This window comes from Zalophus californianus, chromosome 4 (assembly GCF_009762305.2).
Source record: "Zalophus californianus isolate mZalCal1 chromosome 4, mZalCal1.pri.v2, whole genome shotgun sequence".
In the NCBI taxonomy this organism is placed as follows: Eukaryota; Metazoa; Chordata; class Mammalia; order Carnivora; family Otariidae; genus Zalophus; species Zalophus californianus.
In genome coordinates this window covers 154,165,108-154,192,608 of record NC_045598.1, presented here as the reverse complement: position 1 = coordinate 154,192,608, position 27,501 = coordinate 154,165,108, and the positions used below count along the sequence as shown (strand labels likewise).

The 27,501-nt window shown below is 34.4% G+C and overlaps 1 protein-coding gene across 3 annotated transcripts in view; it reads right to left on the bottom strand.

Annotated features, from left to right (window-relative positions):
• The window catches only part of VPS13B (vacuolar protein sorting 13 homolog B), a 752,513-nt gene that overhangs the window by 240,076 nt on the left and 484,936 nt on the right, over positions 1 to 27,501 (bottom strand). For all 3 annotated transcript variants that reach the window (XM_027594446.2, XM_027594522.2, XM_027594354.2), the window contains exons 32-33: positions 22,158 to 22,284; positions 20,644 to 20,787 (exon numbers count right to left, since the gene is read on the bottom strand). In XM_027594446.2, the coding sequence (XP_027450247.2) occupies positions 20,644 to 20,787; positions 22,158 to 22,284 (271 nt within the window). The remainder of the gene's footprint in view (positions 1 to 20,643; positions 20,788 to 22,157; positions 22,285 to 27,501) is intronic.

The window sequence follows — 27,501 nt, the reverse complement described above, 5'->3', positions numbered from 1 at the left end:
CAGGAGGAGAGGTAGAAAAATTCAAACAAATAGCGGGATAAAGGAATGATGATAGGAAAATCATGAGTACGTTCAGGGAGCAGAGGGAAAACAAGTTGACTAACCATATTTGAGTGAAACTTTGTGTTGAGACTGCTTTGCTCATGGAAAGACTTTGAGTATGCCTGCCACCAACATTCTAAATGCAGATTGTGGATCCTCAGTAGCCTTGACAACCTAAAGTCTTTCCAAACAACTGTATCTCCACCCAGATGATAACTACACAGATTTCTGTGTAGGAAAGATAAAACAAGAGAGATAAGTTAGAGCCTTGAGTTTTAGGGTGAATTCTTATTTAATTCAACAGGCAAAGGGAAAGCATTGAAGGTTTCTGAACAAAGGAGTGCTATGACACTAAATAAACTTTAGGATGATTATTTCTGGCTGCTCTGTATATTTGACTGGCTAAAATGAGACAGAAGGCAGAGTCAAGAGGACATTTAATATTGTGGCACAGTGGTAAGTGTCATATGGGTAGAGATGAGGCATGCAATAGCAGTCTTTATTGAGAAAGCAAAGCGCTCAGCAAAATTCTTTCTACACAAAAGTGCTCAGTAAATGACAATGTCTATAGCAATAATAATAATGAAATAAAGTGTCTTATTGCTATAGACATTATCATTTAGCACCATGGGCACTTCTTTGTGCAAGGAATTTTGCTTTCTCATTTATCCTCACAAGCCCCCCAAAGACCCAAAACCTTTTGTGACCCTCAAAAAGTTATGAAAAGCTAAGAACTCCTACTCTTATTCCCATTTTATAGATGAGGAAATTGAAGATTGAAGAAGAAACATGCCCTGAAGCCAGCATCAGGAAGCCAGATTGTTAGCCTAGTGGCAAAGGTAGCAAGTACTATAGACATATATTCTGGGTTGGAATCCTGGCTTCAGCACTTACCAATTATATAGTCTTGGGAAAATAACTAACTAACTAACTAATAAGTAAGTCAGTTTCCCTTTTGAAAAATGGGAATAAAAACAGTGCCTATACTTTATGGGGTTATAGAGAGAATGGAGATAATGCTCATATAGTACTTATCATACTTAGCTAATAATAAGTACACAAAGAATGACTGTCATCCTCACCACCATCTTTACCATTTTGAGTCCTCAGATATGGACCCCTAAAATTACATGTTATCTCTCCTCCAATTTTATGGAAAAATTAAATCATATACATACTATGAGAACATTATTTCTGGAGAGAAAAATAATATTTTTTAAGTTTATAGAAAGGCTAGGAATCTTTCCAGTTCATTTTACTAGTGTTAAAATAGAAACTAAAGTCAGATTATGCTAAAGAACTGATTTAAAAAATAAAAGGCAAAATACCTACCACAAAATAATTCCTGCTCTTAAAAAGAAGACTGCTTATAAGATTACTTAGAGTTAAAAGGCTGTTTTAAGGTAAATAAATATATGCCAGCGGTTACCAGACCCAGAGTTGTGGGGACTTTTGTTTATTTATTCTTAGTACTATCTGTATCTAGCCAACATAGCTATTAGAGAACTAAATGAGATAATGCATGTAGTAACACAGGATAGTACCTGGCATATGTGGTAAGCCATTAATGCATATGATCTATTGCTATCATCATCATCATCTGTTGATAACACGTGATTCTTAAGAATTTTAAGACACATAAATTTGCACTTTGAAATTCTTCCCAATAGTATCATTTCTGCCAAAAACTACATCACAAATAAAGCACTGACAAAAATCAATCAGATTTCAACCAGCTAATATACTATCTATATACAATTTACCTGATGTTTATCATATTTTATAAAGAAAGTTAATCTGTAGATTTTTATATTTTAAAATTCAGCTTATTGCAAAAGTCATGTATATTTGCAGCAATAAGAAGCTTTATAAGTAAAGGTACATCTCATTCATTTTTTTAATTAAAAAAATTTTTATTGACTTATAGTTGACATACAATGTCACATTAGTTTTGGATGTACAACTTAGTAACTCAACAACTCTCTATATTATGCTATTTCCACAAGTGTAGCTACCATATGTCACCATACAACACTATTAGAGAGAATTAAAACTGTCATTATTTGCAGATGACATGATACTATATATAGAAAACCCTAAAGACTCCACCAGAAAAAAAAAAAAACACAACAAAAACTACTAGAATTAAATGAATTCAGTAAAGTTGCAGGGCACAAAACTAATATAAAGAAATCCATTGTGTTTCTATACACTAGTAACAAAGTAACAAAGAGAAATTAAGAAAACAACCCCATTTACAATTGCATCAAAAGAATAAAATACCTAGGGATAAACTTACTCAAGGAGCTGAAAGACCTGTACTCTAATGAAAAAAACCAAAGACAATACAAACACATGGAAAGATATACCATGGTCATGGATTGGAAGAAACTGTATTGTTAAAATGTCCATTCTACCCAAAGCAACCTAGAGATTCAATGCAACCCTTATCAAAATACCAACGGTATTTTTCACAGAACTAGAACAACTAATCCTAAAATTTGTATGGAACCACAAATGACCCCAAATAGCCAAAAAATCTTGAGAAAGACCAAAGCTGGAAATAATACAATCCCATATTTCAAGATACACTACAAAGCTATAGTAATCAAAACAGTATGGTACTGGCACAAAAATAGACACATAGATCAATGGAACAGAACAGAGAGCCCAGGAATAAACCCACACTTATATTTTATTCTTAAAATATTTCTTTAATCTGTTTAAATCAATTCATTTCCCATAAAACACTGCTAAGAGGAATTTAGCTTGAGAATGTTAGGATGTTTGCATAATTCATATCTAATTTCTAATCTAAAAATATTTTTCCAGCTTTAAGATATAATTCACATACAACACAGTATAAGTTTAAGGTGTACAACATGATGGTTCGATACACATATATATTGTGAAATGATTACCACAATAAGGTTAGTTACCAAATCTATCACCTCATATAGTCATCATTATTTTTGTGTGTGGTGAGAACATTTAAGATCTACTCTCCTAGCAACTTTTTCTTTTTTTAAAAGATTTTATTTATTTATTTGAGAGAAAGAATGGGACAGAGGGAGAGCATGAGAGGGGGTAGGGTCAGAAGGAGAAGCAGACTCCCTGCCGAGCAGGAAGTCCGATGCGGGACTCAATCCCAGGACTCCAGGATCATGACTTGAGCCAAAGGCAGTCGCTTAACCAACTGAGCCACCCAGGCTCTCTCTCCTATCAACTTTCAAGTATACAATATTGTTAACCATAGTTCACCATGCTGTACATGAAATCTCCAGAACTTATTCATCTGATAACTAGAACCTGGTACCCTCTGACCACCAACACCTATTTTCCCCAATCCCCTTCTAAGATTATTAATGTGGTCACCTTAAAAGCCTGAAAGATGACTACCTGAAGATTATTTAATAAGACAAATGAGGCAATTTAAGCCTACGCTTCCAACTTTTACTAAGGCATCATGATGTTTCACACAGGTTTTCTAGTAAAGTAGCCTATAAAAGCTAAAGCACTGGAGTTATGAGTGAGAATGCTTGAGTTTCAACTTAAAATGTACAGCAAGCTAACTGGCCAATCTTAGCCAAATAAATAAAAAGTGATTTCCAATGTTATCTCATTTTAAAATGAGAGTGAAGATTATTTACTTTCTGAATTTGTTTAGATTAATGAACTACTGAGTGTAGTTCTGATAGGAAAAGAGAAAAGTAGTATATTCCAAAATAACAAAAATGTTTCTACTCAAAATGACATATGACTTTTCATTAATCTTAACATTTCTGAAAAATACTTTTTTTTTTTTTTTGAGAAAGAGAAACAGAGACAAAAAGTTCAGTGTTTGAGCAGCAGTTCTCAAAAGTGTGGTCCACAGACCCTTCAAGGTCCCTGAGATGCTATCAAAGAATCCTTGAAGTCAAAACTAATTTTGTAATATCCATCTCTTCCGCTATGTTGACATTTGCACTGATAATGCAAAGGCAATGGTGAGTGTCTCACCAAGAACCGAGGCAGTAGTAGAAAAATGAGCTAGTTCTCCACTATACAACTCTAGTACAAAATTAATTAAGTTTCATGTAAAAATGTCCTTGATGAAACAGTAAAAATTATTTCTTAAATCCTAGCCAATGAATAGATATTGTTTTAATATTCAGTGTGATGAAATGGGAAGTATGCATCAAGCACTGCTGCTACATACCAAAGAGCGACAGCTGTGTTCAGGGAAAGCAGATGTGCAACTGAAGTGCAAGCTATAGTAGCTGACTCGTGAAAACACCTTTTTAATTGAAAGTGGCTGACAAAACTATGGTTTTTATCAGTGCCAATAAATATTATCTATTGTTGTCCTTGAAGTAAATATCCGCGAAATATCCAACTCTGAATATTTAAACTTTCAAGCAAAAATTAGCATTATGGAAAACTTGTATTTGCTATCATGAACCTGACAGCTTCCTGGTATTTAGACTTTTCTGATGTGAGAACTGGTCATAATATCAACAAATGTGAATTTTGATGTCATGTAATAAAAATGTGTCAACTTTTGGAAGACCCACATAACTAAGTAAACAAATATTTTCCAAATGCATGATGTTACAAAATCATGCATGGAAGGCACTAGAAGTCAACTGTAAGATAACAGAACAAGAAAAGTCCCTTCTTATGGTTTTACATTCCATATGTAGCTAATCTTTTAAGAAACTGCTACAATTAAACATAGTTACCATATGATCCCGCAATTCCACTTATAGGTATATTCTCAAGACAAAGGAAAATACATATCTACACAGGACATCCTTGTGAATGTTTACAGCAGCACTATTATTAATAGCCAAAAAAATGGAAACTCACCAAAGGTCCATCGACTGAATAATGGGTTAAAAAATGTGGCACACATCTATACAGTGAAATATTATTTGGCAATAAAAAGAAATAAAGCATCTAATAAAAATAAAACATAAAGGATTGATATTGACATTAGGTGAAATAAAAGGAGCTGGTAATAAAAAACCACATATAATATGATTCTATGTATATGAAATGTCCAAAATTGATAAATCCAGAGAGAAAGTAAGTAGATTACTGGTTGCCTGGGCTGGGGGGGATGGGAGAATTGGGGGATCATGGCTAAAGGGATGCAGGGTTTCATTTTGGGGGTGATGAAAAAGTTCTAAAATTGTGGTGATGGCTGCACAACTCTGAATATATTAAGAACCACGGAGCTGCACACTTAAATGGGGTAATTGCATGGTATGTGTATTAGATCTAAAAAAAAAAAAACAAAAAAAAAACTGTTAGAAAATATAGTCAGGGCATCTGGGTGGCTCAGTCACTAAGCGTCTGCCTTCGGCTCAGGTCATGATCCCGGGGTCCTGGGATCGAGCCCCGCATCAGGCTCCCTGCTCTGCAGGAAGCCTGTTTCTCCCTCTCCCATTCCCCCTGCTTGTGTTCTCTCTCTCGCTGTGTCTGTCTCTGTCAAATAAATAAATAAAATCTATATTAAAAAAATATAGTCAATAAAGTAGATAAAAAGGGAGACTACCATATCTCAATTTTTATTACAACAAATTACTTATATATATTATTAATATATACATTATTATAACAGGCTAATACCAAGGAGCAATACCCATAGTTATCTTAAAGGTTATTAAAATACTCTCTTTTCTGACTTCATATCTGTATTAGGCTGGATTTTTCTTCCTACATTTTAATCAAAATAACATATTAGAATACAGAAACAGATATCTGTCTTCCATTAAAGCAAACATTAAGGAGATTTATAAAAAAATCAAGACAATGACAGTAATCATTTTTGTTTTGGACAATATAATTTTCATAAAAATTGTTATTTTTAAGTAAGGGACAAATTGCTACAACAGCATAACACTAACCTCCAAATTCAAATTGGATACACAATAAACAATTTCTCACACTTTTCTCTGTATCATGTCTTCTCCCAACAGATACATTTAGGCTTTTTGTTGTGTTATTTGACTGGAGAAGATGCCTAGATTTGTTTGAATTTGGTAGTTCACTGTTGGCTTTTTGAGTCAGTAAGACTAAGTCACTGGTCATTATCATCAAGTGAAAAGCAGGCAGAAATCATACCCCTATGCAGTATGTTAGGCAGAAAATTGTTCTCCTGAAGATGCCTACATCCTACGTTACATGGCAAAAGAGACTTTGCAGAAGTGATTAAGGTTACAGTCCTGAAATACGGAGGTTATGTTAGATTATCTGGGTGGGCCCAATCTAATCACAAGAGTCCTTTAAAAGCTAAGAATTGTTCTTTGCTGTGATTAGAGAGAAATGCAATGGTAAAAAGTCACAGAGATGCCATCTGTGAAGGACTCGACCAGCCATTGCACTGAAGGTGGAAGGAGGAGACCATGAACCAAGGGATGCAGGAGGCTTCTACAAAAGGCAGCAATGGAAAACTGGTATAGTGCTCATGTCAGTTTTCATCCAAGACTGTGTGAGGGAGATTTATCAGAAAATTAATAAGAAATTTCAGCTTCAAGGCTTCTTGGCTTGCATAGGACATTTTACAAGAGCCTGAGCCTTGGTTATTTTATATATGTAATTTCTATTCTTTTTAAAAAGGACCAATTTCAGATCCCAGAAAACGTAGATCCACTCCTGGAGAATGCTAAAAACAATATTAGAGGAATTTCCCCCACAGGGATACACCCAACTTCCACAGATTCACAAATATCTTCTGAGACGATGGGAGGGGGAATATCAGAATTTATATGAATATGGTTCCACGAGGAGAGAGAAGCCTCAGAAAAAAATGAGAAAAATGAAAAGTCAACGTCAGAAAATATTTTAAGAGTACTAAAATTAATGACTGCAAAAAAAAAAACCTCTTTTAAATTACTGGGAGGAAATCACCTAAGCACAAAAGACATTTATGGAATGATTATATCCAGAATTAGAGTTATCTATACAACAAAGGAAATTGTGTTGAGTTTTGTTCCTTTGGTCTTAATTTTTAGCAATCTTTATATTTTACCATTATTTGTAAATAAACCATCTCTTCCCAAATGGTTCAAATTTCAGAACAGATAAAAGATACTTTTGGGTCACTTCTAGTCACATTATAGAGAAATTGAGATTTGTCATTAGCTACCAATAAATAAGTAAATTAGAAACTCACTTGCTGTAAGGGTTACTTTTTCTTAACTATCTGGTTGTGTCAACTCATCTCAAGTCAACAAACAAGTATTTATTTCTTGGACAGCAGCATGGATTACCACTGGAGGTCAGTCTTGGGCTTTCCCTCAGGTCATCAAAAATACCAGTAAAAGACTAGAAAGGGAGGTGAAAGCCAAATCTTAATCTTTCATTTTGTAGGTGAAGATACTAGAGCTCTGAGAGACTAAGGAAATGCCTGGCATATAAGGGATTAACTACAGTTGTAAATGATACTATTAATATAAGTTAATACAATTTTTGAATGTGAAAGGCATTTATTCTGTTTATAATATGTATCCTATATCCTAAATGAAGAATAGAAAACTGTCTTGTATAGAACAATTCAAAACGATTTATGTAGATACTACCCCTCAACCTAACATCAGACAAATCCAAATTAAATGAAATTCTAAAAAATACCTGACCAGTACTCCTCAAAACTGTTAAGGTCAACAAAAGCAAGGAAAATATGAGAAAGTATCAAAGTCTAGAGGAACCTATGAAGACGTAACAATAAACGTAACATGGTATCATTAATGAGATCTTGGAACAGAAAAGAACAGTCATAGAATTTTCTTAGAAAAACTGAGGACACCTGAATAAAGCATAGACTTTAGTTAATAATTATACCAATATTAGTTCATGAGTTGTGACAAATGTCCCATACATAATAATGCAGGATGTTAAAAACGGAAAACTGGATGCAGTGTATTTGAGAACTCTCTATACTATTTTTGCAACTTCTCTGTAAACCTAAAGCTATTCTAAAATGAGAAATGTATTTTAAAAGATCTACACATTCTAAAAATCAGCAAACCTTTCAAGTGAATTTATTAGTATCTGAATCTTCCTCTTCTTTGATCTGCCAGGAAGTTAAGAGTCAAATCTGAGGTTCAGGCCTTGTGGCCTGAAATTGTGTTGAGTTTTTGTTCCTTTGGTCTTAATTTTTAGCAATCTTTATATTTTACCATTATTTGTATGCATCTCTGTAGATTCCAATCTATATTTACTAGATAAAAATGTTTAAATAAAATAAGCAGCTTCCTGCCTTCCATCTCTGAGCCCCATACCATTCCTTAACAGATATCTTTCTTCTTTCTGGAGTAAAAAATAATCAAACGGGCATCTCCTCACCTCCCTACTACTAAACTCTTGAATCTATTTACATCTACTTACGTCTGTGACTATGCTCTCTTTCTCCTCTTTTGTTCTATGAGAAGAGGTATACTTCTTCCTAACATCAACCCTTCTGCATTTGTAGGAAATTATTTTCTCATTATCTTAGGAATGGTACACTACTGATTTCTCCTTCTCATCCCAATATATGTCAGCCTCCCTTGTAACTGAATCCTTCCCACTGACATTTATACATCCTTGTCTTTTCCATATTTAGAAATAAAACCAATCAACAACTAAGTAATAACCATTTTTTGAGTCTTTAAAAGAAAAATAGTCCACTCCAACATTTTTATTTGGAGGCATAAATGAAATACAGAGCTAGTCAAGAATTCAAGAAGGTACAAAATGCAGGAGAATCCCAATCTGTGGCCTCTGAATTTAGGACTAACTGATGCCTATAAGCAAACATGTAGCTGAAGACTCATTGCTCTTTGTCCTCTAATTGAAAACAGCTGAAGAAAGAATAATCTAGAGCACTATCTTTCCAATAACATATGCACTGAGATGAACCATTTATCATATTTTTACTCTGAAAGGATAGTAATGAATTAGTTATGACATATTTTTCCCAGGGCTTTCCTCCTTTTATACACCTTTTTAAGCAAATGCAGAGATTGCCCATTACTGGTTTTCTTCTTCTTCCCTACATCAGTGCTTCAATTCAGGCTCTCATCACCTGGATTATTGCTAGAGTGTCCAGTGATCTCCTTACTGAATCCATCTGTCACTATTCCAAATGTGAACTTGATTATGTCATGCTCTTGTTTTAGATCCTTCAATGGCTTACCATTGCAATACAATAAAAGGTTAATTTTATATAAGAACAGTTAAGGTCTTCCATAAACTAGATTTTGCTTAATTCTCCCTGTAAACACCCACATACAGAGCAGTTAGGTCACTGAACTACCTCTCACAGCTCCTCTAACCAATACATTCTCAGAGGAGGGGGTGGGGCAAGTGGCTGGGCTTGGACACTTATTTAGCTATATAACCTTGGGCAAATGATGTGACTCTCTTGAGACTCAGTTTCCATAGTTGTACAGTCTGAGACAAAGCCCCCAGTTCAGAGGGTTATTGTTAGGACTAAAGGAGTTAAGCTATATAAAACACTTAGACCATCTGGCACATAGCGAGTACCTGATAAATGGTGCTGGTGTTACGGATTCTGGGCAGCCACCTCAGTAATAGACATTCTGACATTAAAGGAAATCACTGTTGCCAGTGAGTGGACTTTGTGTCTTCCAAAGCTATGTTCCAAAGCTGAGTGGCCACATATTTTTTTTAAGCCAGGGTTATTAGGGCATAATTTATAAATAATAAAATTTACTCCTTAAAAAGGTACTGTGGGTTGGGCTTTAACTAATGCATTCAGTTGTGTAATCACCACCACAATCACAACACAGAATATTTCCATCTCCCCAGTGTTCTTTTGTGTCTTCCAAATGTGCAATACTAAACGGGCCAAGTTTTAGAAAGGAAGGTGGGAAGGCATCTATAGCACATTTATTGAAGTCCAGGAATCTTAAAAAGTATAGAAGGAAGATTACTGGGTTTAGGCTTTGGTGTTTATTTTATATACCTCTATACCCTGCGAGAAGATTTTTAGTCATTTGCTACAGAAAACCTTTGATGAAGAGCCAAAGTTTTAGAAATAAGCAATTTAAAAATGTATGAAATCTTAGATGAGAATTATATACATTCCCATGGCTCTGATGTTGATATTTTTTAAAAGTTGGTTCTTTTATGTAATAGTAACTGAAATCCCAGAAGTTTGCTTGTTAGAACAAACTGTCATATTCTAACCCAGCAAACCATGGACCCTCAGTTATTTTGAACAGTTAGCTCATTTATCATATTTTTACTCAGAAAAGATAATAACAAATCAGTTATGAACTATTTTCCTAGAGTGTTTCTCCTTACATACAAATATTTTTGTAGGTCATGAGGAATAAGACAGCACTGGCAATACAAAAAAATATGAAAAATGAGCAGTTATTAAAGAGACAAGATTCAAGGTCAGAGGAAAGACCTGTAACTTAGTATGAACAGGAAGAAATACGAACATAAAAGAACAGACGAGAAGGAATAGCAATCTTGAGAGGAACTAATTGAGGATGAAGATATAGCTCAGGGGGTTTTACCTGTTCGATCACCTTGACTGTAACATTATTTTTTATGAAGTAACTTTATCATACTTCATAGACAGTTGGACATGGTGCTTTATGTAGTTCTTTATTTTTTAGATAGTTGTAGGCAAGCCAAATACAATAAATAATAGCAAAAAGTCTGGAGAAATAGAAACCTTACTTCAGTGGAGATATCCATTACTTTAAGAAATATTGAAGAAACATGGATTAAGTACTGTATATTTTCTGATGGCTAAAGTAAATTTTTTTTTTTGTAAATGAGATTTTCCTTAAAGAACATAATTTTTAGCTATCAAAGAGAGTGTCAGAACAGGTACCAAGCATGCACAGGATGGGTTACCAAGTAAGTCATTACCAGAGACTGAAAGGAAAGGGGATCTAAGGAAGTGGCTAAAACCAAGTGGTAAGTGGAGGAGGAAGGAGAGAGGGCAAAGGAAGAAATGCTCAATTAATGTTATAACTGTCTACATTCTTCTTCAGGATATGGAATGTGTGGATCAAAGAACCCCACCTTCAGATTCCCAGTGATGCGGTTCTATTCTTTGCCCCTAAAAATATGGTTTCTGTTTTGCTATAAAAATTGTATTTATTCTAAAACACTGATTTGAAAATGAGCATGTGTTCCTCCTTATATACTTCTGTAAGTAGGCTTAATAAGATGATTACTTGCTAGCCAGGAATAACAGAGTAATTACTGCAGCCAAATGAACATAACCCAGGGCAATCACCACCTTCTCATCCTTCTGTTTAGTCAATTTTTAAAGTAGGTGCATTCTTTTCTTTTCTTTTTTTAAGAATAATTGCAGCTCCTGGAAACAATGGGTGAAATATGTAGCCCACGTATATAACTCATATAATATATGCTACATATACAGCTGTTTCAAATCCTAACTGAAATAATCTGATCCTATATTAGAATACAATATATTTATTATAGTAGAATAGAGAAAAATGTAGCTATAGTATTTATGTTTGAACTACCAATATGTGAGGAAAACTGAGAGGTTCAGTCTAAAATGGATCTGATCTTAGAAGCACATCTGTTTAAGTTATTGTACAGTTAACCAACTTCAACTCCTCTCTATTGCTTACTTAAAACATTGCAGTCCAGTAGTCAAAGGCCTCCATAATATGTACCCAACCTTTCTCCATCAAACATACAGTTAATCACCAATATCTTCCAGTTCTTTTGAAGTGTATGTTGCATACATCTACCTCTTCTATCTCTATGAAACAAAATAGGAATTCCTATGAATTAAGGAATCCATTGATCAACTCATACTGCAAGCATTTATTCAGCATCAAATTGTACTGTATGCTCAGCACTTCCCTTAGGCTTTATCATCTCCATCTTAGAACACTGAAACAGTGTCTGTATCAGTGAGGCTTTTGTTTGTCCTGATGTAATAAAAAGCCATATAGTACTGGCTTAATTTGTGTTTATTTTCCTCACGTAATTTCAAGTCCAGTGCTGGCTGCAGTGGCTCCTGGAGTCACTTGCATCTCAGGATCGTTTTATGTATCCACTTGGCTATCCTTAGTGTGGTTTTTGTCCTCATGTTTGTCATTATGTTTTGCCTCATGGTCACAAGTAGCTGGTCACTTCCACTGTCATGATTCCAAGAAGGTGGAAAAGCAAGAAGGTGAAGACTTTCTCAGAAAGCTGTTGAACCCTTCCCTTTATGTTTCATTGGCTAGAGCTGTGCCAAAGGATGTCAGATGATGTCAAACTTTTTCTCTCCAACTTTCAGCTTCCCTTATTTCTGTGAGTTCAACTCCTTTCTCTCTCTCTCTTTTTCTTTTTAAAAACACAGACAGGTTTTCTTCACGTGATAGTGGTGAAGCAGAAGAGAGGAGCATGGTCAAAGTAAGCTCCAGTATGATAACATCTGGACTTAATGATCCACGGGAAAGAGAGTTTATTCTTCTCAGTGTATTCACAGAAAACACTGCCCTGGTCTGAATAGTGTGTCCATATCTGGGCCAATAACTGACAGGGGGACGGAGTACAATGATTAACTAAGGCCTGTGTCTCATGTCTACCCTGCAATGGGAATCCTTATCAAAACAACCTGCCTTGTTTAGCTAAAGGAAAGAAAGTTCTACTGTCAGATGAAGAGGGTTAGAAATACTGGGCAAGATAATACTTGTCCCCATAGCAGCACTGAACAACTGGTAAGCCAACATTATTTCTGCCGTATTATATGGTATGTAACTTTAGGCTTTAGTTGACAGTATGTTTAAAGTATTGAAGAGAGCCAAAACTGCTTTCTGAGGAGTATTCTAGATCTGGCCACCAGGTTATCCTAAAGTCTCTGTGGCCAATGCTGTCAGTTGTATCCCAATATATTCATTATCCCCTTCTTTCATAGTAAAATTATTTTAAGCATGGCACATGGTCATGTATTAGAAGTATTACATTTCTCAGCCTCCCTTGCAGCTAGGTGTGACCACATGACTTGACTTTGGGCTGACGGAAAGTGAACATATCTGATGTAGGCAACTTACTGTTTGTGTGTATATATAACTGTATATGACTGTGTATCTTGATCTAGCTCCAATTATTTATCATTGCCTATACTCCTCATGAAATATGTGAGCACTAGAACATGAAAGCAGAAATTTTATCTCTTTTGTTTAATGCTGTCACTCTAACATCCATTATAGTGTTTGATATATACAAAAGGTTCAATGTTCACTGAGTAAATGAATAAGTCATTCTTCTCTGCCTATTCCATTCCAACTTCCCCATGAAGCTAGATCTCTGACTGCCTGGCCTAAAAGTCTTCTCCTCCCATTGTGAATCACTCCTATAACACTCATTTTCCATACAGCATGTTTAATACTTTTCATTTACTGCTTTGAGTTCTTAGTTAACAATTCATTTATCTATGTTTTATGTCTCAACCAGATTATAAAATCCTACAGGTCGGGGACCACAGTGTACTTATTTTCATACCTCTTTCAGTCTGTAGCCAGTATATCTGGTATATGAAAAGCCCTCAATGAATACTGCTGAATACGACCAGGAAAGACAGTTTAAGAGAGCCTTAGGAAAACTTAATGCATCCACTGGATTTCTGGTCAAGAAATCTGTATGAGATAAACATAAGCATGGCTAGAAAATTAAAATTTTTATGGTTTTCTTGATGTTTAGCATGTACCCTGAAGCAACTATGATGCATTTCTAAGCATAAGCTCGTTTATCAGGAGACAATTAGGCTATTTTTAATATGTACAAGGCCTAAGTAAAATTGCGACAGGTGTGATAGTTCAATGTACCTAAGAAGTCCTTCTCTTGGAGAGGATAGGCAATAAAATACTTAATAACTTTTCCAGGTCTAGATTGTAAGAAATTCAAGGTATTTCCTCACAGGCCCTCTTTTCCATTTAAGGCTCTGCTTGAATCCATATTTTATTGGTGCCTGTATTTATTGCTTGGTTACAAGTAGTCGATCCAGGTGCCTCTGAAGGGAAACAAATACTCAGCATAGCAACACCGATGGAAAGTCACCACATGCACATCATCCAAAATCCCCATCTCCTTTTTTAATACAGAAATATGTAACCTCTGACACGGGCTTTCTCATTCACACCTACAGCAAGACAGACAGAACACCAACATCCTCTCCCATACTGGTCTCAGTTCCCACTTTCAAACCCCACCTCTGCTCATCTGTGTTCTCACGGTATACTTTGCCTCTATTTCCCTCATCTTGCCTAATGTTCTACTTCAAAAAAAAAAACCCCTGTTACTACACCACCACTCAAAGTCCCTTCCCTTTTCTTTACTGTTAAGTTCCTAGTTCTAATTATTCCTAGCAATCCTTAAGCTGGTCAAGTATGCCTTGCAAGAATTTTTCACCATTGACTAAAAAATAAGAATTTCCATTCCTAAATGAAGAATAACTCCAGAGATTATTTCCAGGCTAAAACAGTAATACTGCCACCAAGAAAACAACTTCCATCACTACTCCATAGGGCACATACTCAATCACAGTACATAGAAAAAAAGTCCAATATATTATATTGTCTTATAGCAAACTGTAAAAACACCCAAGCAAACTATGTTAGACATATATATTAGTTATTGATAAAAATACCACTGTATTATAAAAATAAACTAACCATTTCAAGTTAAGAGACTAGTTTTAGTAACTTATCTATACTGCTTATGGTTTCACAGATTTCGGATAGACTACTCAACTTTTATCTCAGCTTAAAGCAGTCTAATACGTTAAAATTTCAAACAAATTTTCTTCATGCTGTATTTTTTGTATGACAGCAACTGAAATAAAATGATATAAAGGTAGGATTTCTCGTTGGCTTTGTTTTTGAATAATTCTTTATAACGTCCCGTATACTAACAGCTTTAGGAAAACTTATGATTTTTTTTGGTTTCCTTTTATCATATGAAAATGGCCTGCATTATTCATCCATAAATAGACTTGCACAAATTAAAAAATTCTTTAGTTCTCTGTTTATTCATATTCTCTTTCAAAAATTTCCTGACATTTACTGGTACATGTTACTAAACCATCTCTCTTGTTAATTCTTAACTGCATGAATGTCATGATTATATTACTAATAACCACTTTTATATAATTGGGCCTTTATGAGACCAAGATTATCTTGCAAGAAGGCAAAGAATCCTCTAAAGGGTAAACCAACTGTGTAAATCACCACAGCCCTACCCAGAAATCAAGAATGAATAGTGGAGCTCTATTTTCAGAAAACAGTTTGAATTGTACATTTGGATTTGACTATGAAGTTATCTAGGAGGTTGACTCTGACTTCATGTAATGGCAGAGAACTAGGATGTAAGAAATCCAAATAACATTCCTGTTGTTCTAGTGTTAAAGAACCAATTGTTGTCATAGAGATGAATTATAGAATGAAGTATGAAAGGACATGTAATTTGTAAATATGAAATGCACTTTGGGTTTTTGAATATTAAGTGTTTCTTTCTCTTATATTCTTTCTTGGCCTATCATATGTATGGGGAAACAATAATTTAAAATAAGAGAAATATTCTGGGAGCCAGCAATAATAAAAGTCATAGCACTCGAAGGGGACAAATAAAAATCAAAGAATACAAATATAGGCCGATTGATCCAGTGCCCTGACCCTATCTAGAGTACATTTTTCAGAGTGAAAACATTGGAAAAGTTTTGATCAACATGAGAAGCAATTTGCCTAAACTATCAGCTGGTCATTTTACTGCCTGAAGTGCTTCTCCTTTACTATGTACTTAAAAGTTTGTGTATTAGCTGTCCATACAATCAAAATTAATATAAAATCTTGGTTTTAGCAATAATCCTTAGGTTATTCCACTGTTTTTCACTTCTATTTCCAAAAATTTGTCCATCTTTCTTCCCCTTTGTTTATAGTGTAAATGTTTCCTCTACTAACAAAAGTCATCCACCACATTCTTGAATAACTTTTTAAAATTTATCTTTCAAATAAAACTTTGTCAAAGATTGTCTGGAAATATCATCACCATCCAAAACAAGCAGAAGAAAAGCAATAGTAAGAATTAGAGCGAAAATCCGTAAAAGCCTCATAGTTAGGCTAACTAGAAAAAGGGAGAAAGGAATCAAATGACCAATATCAGACCTGAAAGAGGGGACATCACTACAGATCCTATGGAATTTAAAGATAATAGAGGAATATTATGAACAAGTCCATGCCCACACATTTGATAACCATTTCAAGAAAATGGACCAATTTCTTGAAAAACAATCAGATAAAACTCATACAAGAAGAGAGGATCTGAATAGGCCTATATCTATTAAAGAAACTGAAGCAATAATTAATAACCTTCCAAAAAAAGAAAGCATCAGGCTTAGATGGGTTCACTGATGATTTCTAGCATCATATAAGGAAGAAATTATACCAATTCTCTACAGTCTCTTTCAGAGGCCAGAAACAGAAAAAATATTTTCTAACTCAACCTATGGGGCCAGTATTGCCTTAATACCAAAACCAGAAAAAGACATTATAAGAAAAGGAAACTACAGACTAATATCTCTTTTGAACAAAAACACAAAAACCTTCAACAAAATACTAGCAAATATAATCCAACAATGTATAAAAAGAATTATATACTACACTAAGTGGGATTTATACTACACTAAGTGTAGAATTATATACTACACTAAGCAAGGCTTGTTTAACATTTAAAACTCAATGTAATCCATCACATCATCAAACTTAAAATGAAAAATCACATGATCATATGAATGGATGCATGAAAAGCATCTGACAAAATCCAAACTCATTCATGATAAAAGCTCTCAGTAAACTAGGAATAGACAGAAATGTCCTCAACTTGATAAACATTATCTACAAAAAACCTGCAGTGAGAAACTGAAACTTTCTCACTAAGATCAGATAGAAGGCAAGGATATCCTTTCTCATCACTATTTTTCAACATACTGGAAGTCCTTGCTAGTACAACAAGGCAAGAAAAGGAAATAAAATTATTACAGATTGGGACAGAAGAATTGTCTCTGTTTACAGATGGCAGGCCTGTCCATGTAGAAAATCTGAAAGAATCAACATGAAAACTCTTCAAATGAATAGGTGATTATAGCAAGGTTGCAGGATATAAGGTTAATATGCAAAAGTCAATTACATTACATTTCTATATACTAACAATGAACAAGTGGAATTTTAAATTAAAAGCACAATAGCATTTATATTAGCATATAAAAAATGAAATATTTAGGTATAAATCTAACAAAATATATATAAGATCTATATAAGGAAAACTTAAAACTCTGACGAATGAAATTGAAGAACTAAATAAGTGGAGAGATATTCCATGTTCATGGATAAGAAGATTTGGTATTGTCAAGATGTCATTTTTCAACTTAATCTATAGATTCAGTGTATCCCAATCAAAATTCCAGGAAGTTATTTAATGGCTATTGGCAAACTGATTCTAAAGTTTACAGAGTCAAAAGAGCCAGAATAGCTTATACAATAATTAAAGAGAAGAACAAAAATGGAGGACTAACACTGCTATACCTTAAGACTTACTATAAAGCTACAGTAAACTGAGGGTTCTAGAGGGGAGGGGGGTGGGGGGATGGGTTAGTCTGGTGACAGGTGTTAAAGAGGGCACGTATTGCATGGAGCACTGGGTGTTATATGCAAACAATGAATCATGGAACACTGCATCAAAAACTAATGATGTAATGTATGGTGATTAACATAACATAATAAAAAAATTAAAAAAAAAAGCTACAGTTATCAAGATAGTGTGGTATTGGTGAAAGAATGGACAAATAGGTCAATGGAACACAACAGACAGCCCAGAAATAGATCCTCATGAATACAGTCAAATGATCTTTGACAAAGGAGAAAAAGGAATAGAATGGAGCAAAGACAGTCTCTTCAACAAATGGTGCTGGAACTAGACATTTACATGCAAAAAAATGAATTTGCATACAGACCTAACCCCCTTCAGAAAAATGAACTCAAAATGGACCACAGACTTAAATGTGAAACACACAGAATAAAACTCTTAGAAGAGAACATAAGAGAAAACCTAGATGATTTTGGGTACGGTGATGCCTTTTTAGATACAACACCAAAGACATGATCCATGAAAAAAATAATTCAAATTAAAAACTTCTGCTCTGTGAAAGACAGTATCAAGGGAATTAGAAAACAAGCCAGAGACTAGGAGAAAATATTTGCAAAAGACACATCTGATAAAGCACTGTTATCCAAAATATACAAAGAAACCCTTAAAACTCAGAAGAAAACAACCCAATTAAAAAATGAGGCAAAGACTTTTTACAGACACCTCACCAAAGAAGCTATGCAGATGGAAATAAACATATATAGGAAAAGATGCTCCACTTCATTTATCATCAGGGAGATGCATTTTAAAACAGTAAGAGATACCATTACACACCTAATAGAATGCCCAAAATCTAGACCACTGAAAACACCAAATGCTGGTGAGGTTGTGGAGCAAAACGAACTCTCTCCTTCAGTGCTGGTGGGAATGCAAAATGGTACAAGCTACTTTGAAAGAGAGTTTGGTGGTTTCTTACAAAACTAAACATATTCCGACCATATGATCCCCAATCACACTCCTTTGTATCTACCCAAAGGAGTTGAAAAGTTCCGTCCACACAAAAGTCTGCAGATGAATGTTAATAGTAGCTTTATTCCTAATTGCCAAAAGTAGGTAGGTAAGAGTTAACAACAAATTTGCTAAGTTGTATAAATTCCTAAAACATATCAGAAATCTATGAATTAGATTTCACTGATATGAGAGATTCATAAACTTGGCACAAATAATATAGTAAAGTAAAATACTGTTTCCAACCCAATTTGCTTCAAGGACTTCATCGAAAATGCCACGGGAAAATATTTTTTTGTTCTATTCATTTTCAGGTCATGTAATTGCATCCTTATGGATTGTCTAATGTATATTAGAAAAAAGTTGATATTTTAGAGACTGCATAGCTCTATAACCCTTTTAAAAAAGATACTGAGCAAAGAGTGCCTGGATGGCTCAGTCAGTTAACTTTTGATTTCGGCTCCGGTCATGATCTAGGCTTATGAGATCAAGCCCCATGCTGGGCTCCATGCTGGGCTCCATGCTGGGAGAGGAGGCTGCTTAAAATTCTCTCTCTCCCTCTCCCTTTGCCCTGCCACCACCCCCCCCCAAAAAACCCCAAAACAAACAAACAAAAACCACAAGAAAAAGAGATACTGAGAAAACAGAAATCATGGGTGGTAAAAGATGTCAGTTAGAGAATCTTCATTTATAAAAGTTAAAAGCTTTATCATTTTAAAATAATTTTTTAAAAATAAGACTGAGAGACTAATGTAATAGTTATAATCCACAAACTGTGGTAGAACGCAAAGAGCACTGACTTGAAAGACTTATATTAAAATTTTAGTTCCACCATTTTTTAGCTATGTATGAATGATTTCACACAGGTCACTTACCATCTCTGAGCCCCAAGATCCCAATATGTAAAATGATAATGATGCCCATATCAACCTCACAAGGTGGCTGTGATAACACGCTCAAAGATACAATGAGTTAACTTACATGAAAATGCCGGGCACACTAACTAGCAGAAAGTAGCTCTCAGAAAATACCTCTTCCTTTCCTTCTTAATAAATAGAACTCAGGGTCTTCTGTATAACTCTTGACAAAAATAAAACCAATGTCTTTTTCATAGATGAATGGTTTCTTCACTTGAGCTTTTATAGGAGGTATACTCTAAGTATAGATAGGATTATAGAAGTATGGAAACAAAAAGCAAAGAAAACATATCTTGAGAAGCATCTAATAAGCAGCTTTCTTTGTTTCACGCTGACATGCTTTGTGGTTACAATGCAGGCTTCCAATGAACACCGGATCAAAATTAAAATTCTAGGCAGGCGTTCAACTTTTATGATTGCGTCCATTCTTCACTGAGCGTGGGAAACGAATGCTTTAGAAGTTATTTATTGAAGATATTCCCATAGTACTATTACAAAGTTCACTTCCAAAAGAGGTCCTATCCCTGTAATGTATCTGAGTAAGTGAAAGCTATACCAGGTTTCTTGTGTTGTACTTTAAAAATTGCAGCAGAATACTAAAACCATATTTTTAAGAGGCTCTTCTGAGGCTAGGCCACAGCAATTTTGCAAAGGTCCATGACAGGAAAAGAGACTAAACAAATTTCAAAAATAAAGAACACCGATCTAAAATAATTTATGACTATATTTTGAATAAAATTAAATATAGAATAATTAGCAGAAAGCATTTATTTATTTATTTATTTTAAGATTTTATGTATTTATTTGAGAGAGAGTGTGAGAGAGAGAGCGCACATGAGAGGGGGAAGGGTCAGAGGGAGAAGCAGACTCCCCGCTGAGCAGGGAGCTCGATGTGGGACTCGATCCAGGGACTCCAGGATCATGACCTGAGCCGAACGCAGTCGCTTAACCAACTGAGCCACCCAGGTGCCCAGCAGAAAGCATTTAATTATACTTTTCCTATTATGAATGTAAAGTTGGAGAAATGCAGTAAGACTAATCAAAATCAGGTAACAGTTACCTCTGTGGCCTTGCTTGATGGTTCCAGTCCAATCATATTTGCTACTATTAACTGATGTAAGAGTTGAACTTGAGCCACACTTAGGAAGAAGTCCAGGTTTGTGGTTATATTCACTTCCAAGGAATGGCCACACACTAAAATCTCCTGAAGGAAAAAAAAAAGTTGAATACAGATAGAGATGCATGACAGCCATTAGATGATAATTTATCATTCTTACTTATTTGACCTTTACCATGTTGATGAATTCTCCTGGTACTCAAGTTCATATGTTAATAAGAAGAGCAGAAATGGAGAGCACAGCCACTCAACATAGTTTAATGGATTAATTTAATAGACATTTATGAGGTCCTGCTGTGCTCTGGGCCATGCGCTAGTTGCAGGGAAACAAACTAACAACAGAAACACTAATTTTTTTACCATTTCATATACATTTGGCTTTTTCATACCCCAAACTACTAACATCATGTCCATATGTAAGTGATGATGTAATTCTTTAGCATAATCTTGTTCATTCATTCAAACCAACAAATATTTACTGAGCATCTCCTAAATAACATGCACTATACTCAGCTGCTAGGGATAGCACAAAGAATAAGATTGGCTTTGAATGGCAAGCTGCTCTGGAGGAGATTACAATCTAGTTGGGCAGACAGATGTAAACAGGCAATTGTAGGCAAGAAATTACAGTCACAAGTGGTATGGTTTGAGTATTCTCCAAAGTATACACTCCAAATGATTTATAACAAAATAGTGCTGAAGCCAAAGATAGCTAGACTAATTAATTTCACTTCTTCAACCTGCTAAAATGTTGGCTGCATTAGGTAGATGTCCACTACTTAACTGATGCTGTTCTGCATAACTTGAGTCACTTCAACATTCATCATTGGAAACCCATTCAGGGAAGGAAAGGAAAAAACAGACCCGAAGTTTCACTTAATAAGCAGAAGTTCTGTCTCCTGTCATGAAGAGAATGTGGACAATGTTCGAATGCTTGGAAATATCCAAAGAACCTTCTCCTTACTGTGTCATCTAAGGGAATGGATTTAAGGAGACTTACAATGGGTTCAAATGCAAACTACACAGCGGAGAGTAGATTTTAGTACAGCCATAAAGAATAGTATGTTGGAAATGAATACTCCTTTTGCTTTTTGGGTTAAATAACCTTTCCCCCCAACAAGTTCCCTGTATTTACTTATTATAGTTAGAATTCTTATTCCTCATGCACATGTGTGCTCTCTTCCTCTCTGACATAAATTAATCTTTAAAAAAATTATAAAAAGAGGATAGAAGCAGTTAATAGGATTGTTATGAGGATTAAATGAGTAACTACATGAAAAGCAGTAACAGTACTAGAAAGTATTCATTAATTTTTAGTTATAACATTAATAATAAGCAATTTGACATCCTGTGAGCTAAAACTAAGAAAATCCCTAACTTACAAAGAGAAGCTACTCCATATACTCTATATAGACTCCATTATATAGACTAAAATGAAACCTAAATTAAACTCTCACCTCAGTGTGCATATTTTCTGGAGAAATTATTTTGGTGAAAATGATAGCAGGTGCTCCAGTTATTCGGACAGAAAAATCCGTTAAAATGGGAGTCAAAATTGCTCTTCTTTCTTGATGTCGCCGTATGCTAAAAGATAAAGTAAAAAATTATTAGCCATTTCATTTTTTTCAAGGATTTTTCATTAAATTTGTACCAGTGTTCACTACAAACAAGTATGACAAAACTACATTATTATTTTGAGTGCCTATTTGTACAATTTATAGTCATAGTTTTACAACTTCAAATTCTTAACTTCAGATTAATAAAAGATAGCATAAAATTACTGAGAAATCCAGACGCAGTTAATTTCATATTAATCACATCCTCTCAACAAATTACTTGGCTTTTAATTCCTTTTGTTCTTACAAATAGTTTCATCTTTTGTTACCAATAATGTGACCTTCCTATTGTGGGATAATTTTTAATTTCTTATTTTTATTATTTCTGACCTAGTTGACAACTGCAGTCTTTCCAATCTCATTAGGTTCACTAGTATATCCTCTTAATCTCTGAACGACCTCCTTTTTTTAAGCTCTAAGAATTGTCTCAATTCGTGGATTATTATTACACATACAGTTCACGAAATAGCTTTTGTGACTTTGATACTGAACGCTTCTTCACAACAACCATGTATGTGAAGTAAAATCCACTACTAGCCCCATATTACTTACAAGGAAATGAGGATCATGGCCTAGTTTAAGGCCACCTAAAGGGAACAAAGGTTGCACTGTTGGGTCTGATAGCAGAATAGCATTTGGCCTCTATTTTAATTCTTCCTTATACATTCTCGCCTTTGATCAGTTATTTAGCACAATATTTCTACTTTACATTCAAAATTGCTAAATGCTAATAATTTCAAAGGAAGTACTGCATACCTGGTAGAAGATAAAACTGGAAAACATTGTTGAGAAACTAAAGCTTGTGCTAGTACAGTTCTTCAAGTCTACTATCCATATTCTAAGTTTTCATTTTATGAAATAATATAGTTCTATGTTTTACTAGCAAGCTGTACCTAAAAATTCCTTGGAGCCATTAACTTAATATTCCTTATAAACATGTCTCTATTATTCACTTATAAAGTGATAAAGTTGAGACGAGAAAACTGGTCTAAATTATCTCATGAAAAAGCCCCGATGAAACTCAAGTCTTTCTACATCGTTTTCTTCCAGAGTAGTCTAGAAAGTACAAAGTACTAGTATCTTTTGTTCAAATTTGCAATGGGCAAAGCTTTACATGGTGTCTGCCAAAAAAGCAAATTGGATCATCTGGTTCTGTGACACATAAGTATTGGATTTCAAGAAAGTCAATTTTAAAGAATTAAGAGATCTGGTGAATGGAGGGTAACAGGAAGAAGTATTAAAATCTGTGAATACAGAGGAAAGGTTGTGATCCTGAGAGACACCATAATTATAGCTTAATAGCTCAAGTTCCATAAAATGGTCAATGTGAGAAAAATGTAACATCTGATGTGCTCTCATAGGGGAATGGTAAAATATATGATGTATTAAAAATACCTTAAAATGGAAAAGATGGCAGGAAACCAAATAAGAGCAAATATTAATGAAAACACCCAATGGAAAAAAAAGAGTATTTATACATATCATATTTTCCCCAATATGTGATGAATTAAATCAGTAACACAACATATGAAAGACCTATGACCTTAGAAATAAAAAAAAACTTAAGTCAACAGTCCTATAAAACTGTGATTTTTCTAGTACATAATGTTAACTTTTCTTTTGTGTTATTTCTCTTAAGTCTTTGAGGTAATGATATATATTTTTTAAATCATTAAAAGTTTTTATTGACTGAAATACTTCAAAAGAAATAAATACTGAAAAAAATCACTACAATAATTAAATTCTGACAATATTTTACTAGATAAGAGCGTAGGATTTAAAATTTAAAAATTTTCCAGAAATCATAAACAGACTCACTAAAATAAAATACATAATATATGGGTAAATAGCATTTAACATATAGCTCAAGAAAAAAAAATCAATAGAGTATACATTTAAGAAAATTCCAGGAATGTACTAAAGTAAATTTTAAAATGGAAAATTTAAAAGGAAAGTTAAGAGACATGGAGGGGCAGGTCCAACATATTTGTGTTCCAAAAAGAGAAGAGAAAGCAAGGAAAAGGGACAGTATCAATGAGTTAATGGCTGAGAACTCGCCAGAACTGATGAAATGTAAGAACCCACAGATTCAAGAAGTATAATGAGTACTGGTTTAGATAAATAAAATAAAATCCACAATCAAACATCTCTTGGTCAAAGAGCTGATCACCTACGACGAATGAAAGATAGTAAAACCAGCTAGAGGAAACAGGTGATCTGTAGCATGCTAAGACATATGATGTTAGGAGAGCTGTGGAAGAAATATTTCTCTGGTATACTAGAAAAATGATTTAACGTATTTCTACACTGTCCATAGAAACATGGAAATGGAACAATGATTTGTACCTGTCAGCTAACATAGAGGATTAAACCCACAGAAATTTATAAAATCCTGTGTGAGGATATAAAAAAAATTGACAATCATAAAGTGCTAAACAAATAACAGGAAAGTAATTCTATATGTTAACAAAAACTATTCAGTTAATTTCTGGGAAGAGTAGATTATAAGTAAGGAAAAGTATAGTTCTCTGAAACTGTTGGTATGCAAGAAGGCATAGGTATGTGCCACCTATACTCATGAAAATGTATGTTTAGGAAGGCTCTGGTCATTTTTCCTGGGCTCTGCAAATTATGCTAAGGTTCTTCTGCCCATCTTCCACACATTTTGGAATGACACTGTGGGAAGTATTAAAGGAGTTTAAGAACACTATTTCAGAAAAAAATACATATTATGAAAGACTATACATACGTAGAAAAAATGGTACTAAGTTTTCCAAAATATTCCACTAAAAAGAATAAAAAGTGCTAGATGGTCTGTGTGTGCATTGAACAGTTTTTATTCAACATGGGACTTTCTTGGTATGGCTTTACAGCTGAGCTTCAGATAGAAGATACCTGACCAGAAGATAAACTTAAGTCTTGTTCTGGTAACCCTCTTGCAGTGGTTATTCCTCAAAATAAAAAACAGTAATATTCATAGCCATTTATTATAAACAATCTACTAATTGGAAAACTTATAATTTTTGATTTTTAAAAAATTTTATTTTATTGTATGTTAGATACCATATATTACATTAGTTTTTGATGTAGTGTTCCATGATTCATTGTTTGCGAATAACACCCAGTGCTCCATGCAGTATGTGCCCTCTTTAATACCCATCACTGGGCTAACCCACCCCACTCCCCTCCCCTCTAGAACCCTCAGTTTGTTTCTCAGAGTCCATAGTCTCTCATGGTTCATCCCCGCCTCCGATTTCCTCCCCTTCATTTTTCCCTTCCTACCATCTTCTTCTTTTTTTTTTTAACATATCGTGTATTATTTGTTTCAGAGGTACAGGTCTGTGATTCATCAGTCTTACACAATTCACAGCGCTCACCATAGCACATACCCTCCCAATGTCTATCACCCAGCCACCCCATCCCTCCCACCCCCCACCACTCCAGCAACCCTCAGTTTGTTTCCTGAGATTAAGAATTCCTCATATCAGTGAGATCATATGATATACAATGGAATATTATGCAGCCATCAAAAAACACGAAATCTTGCCATTTGCTACGAGGTGGATGGAACTAGAGGGTATTATGCTAAATGAAATAAACTTATAATTTTATTAACTGTACTTATTTGTAGAGATTTCCTCTTATTTTTAGATAGAGGATTCTTATTTATTTTTAAAGTTTATTTATTTAAGCAATGTCTACACCCAACGTGGGGCTCAAACTCACATCCCCAAGATTAAGAGTCACACACTCTTTCCAACTAAGCCAGCCAGCTGCCTAGATAGAAGGTTCTTGAGAGTAATATGAATTCTTTATAATTTAAAAATAAAATATATAATTAAGAGTTTAAATCTATTTTGGTGTTTTGAGTTTCTTCCCAAGAGGAACACTATCCAGTGATCTAATGCAATTAAAATAAAATCCAAACTCCCTTTGACCTACAAAGCCATTCATAATTTATTCCCTTCCCTACCCTAAACTTTACTTATTCTTCTTTTCCTCTCGGCCTGGCATGATCCTTAAGTGTGCAAAACTGATTTCTACTCAAAGGTCCCTGCTCTGCCAGAACACTCTTGACACAAGCACTCCAGGAGTATTTGCATGGGTAACTCATTCTTGTCATTAGGTATTAGACTAGGCCTAATGTAAAGAAATTTCCCAGGGATGCTTATCCCATTATACTGCCATATTACTCGCACAGCATTTATCACTGTGTGAAATTTTGAGAACATGGACTGAGTTTCCACTATTATGCCAGGCCCCTCTGCTAGGTGCTGGAAATATAATGGTAAAGATGGATGTGTGCAGCTCAGTTTAGCAGAAAAAATAACTAAAAATAATCATAAGGTAGGATAAGTAAAATGATAAGGAAAAAACATGCATGTGTGGAAACCTCCAGTAGGGGACCTAATTAACTTATAAAGATATATAAAGTATCTGTGAATAATGCTACAAGAACTACAACCTGAAATGAGGATAATTTAAAGGTACATTTGAATAAAATGCTAGTAAAATTTATTTTGGCAAAATTAAATAATGTTGAGATAGTCTTATTCTCTAAACAAAACAAAGCAAGAAGAAATAAACAAAAATTATCCCACCCAAACAAACTAACACACCAAAACTACAGCTAATATATTTGTGATGGAGTTCACAAGTATTACATTCATTTCAGTCTCTAAAAGAAGGTCTTATGGGTATAGCTGTATTGAAATATCAACTTAATTCAATTTTACAGAGATGTTCAATTGTTAACAGTTCTGGTTATAGTTTCCAGTTGTTTATATCTATAGTCTGGAACTCTTGCATCTAACTCTACGCGATAGCTCTTTTTTCAAGGAAAAATGTCAAAATAAAACTTCATGGAGGAGGGAGAAGTCAGGGGACTGCTTTGTTTCTCAAATTGAGTATATCAATGGGAATTTACCAAGGGAAAAACGGACAGGGGATTTATGTTATTTTATTTCATTTTTAAAGCTTTAATAACATGTATCAATGTACCAAGTGCAGTGCTCACAGAATAATACTGCATAATATATAAAAGTTATATGTTGTACATATACTTTTAAATAAATGTTGACATATATTTGTTTGGATCCTTCTCTTAAAATGTTGAAGGAGGGAAACCTGGCTATTCAGGGCTTTGGACCAAGCAGGGCATTATTCTCTATATTTACATATATAT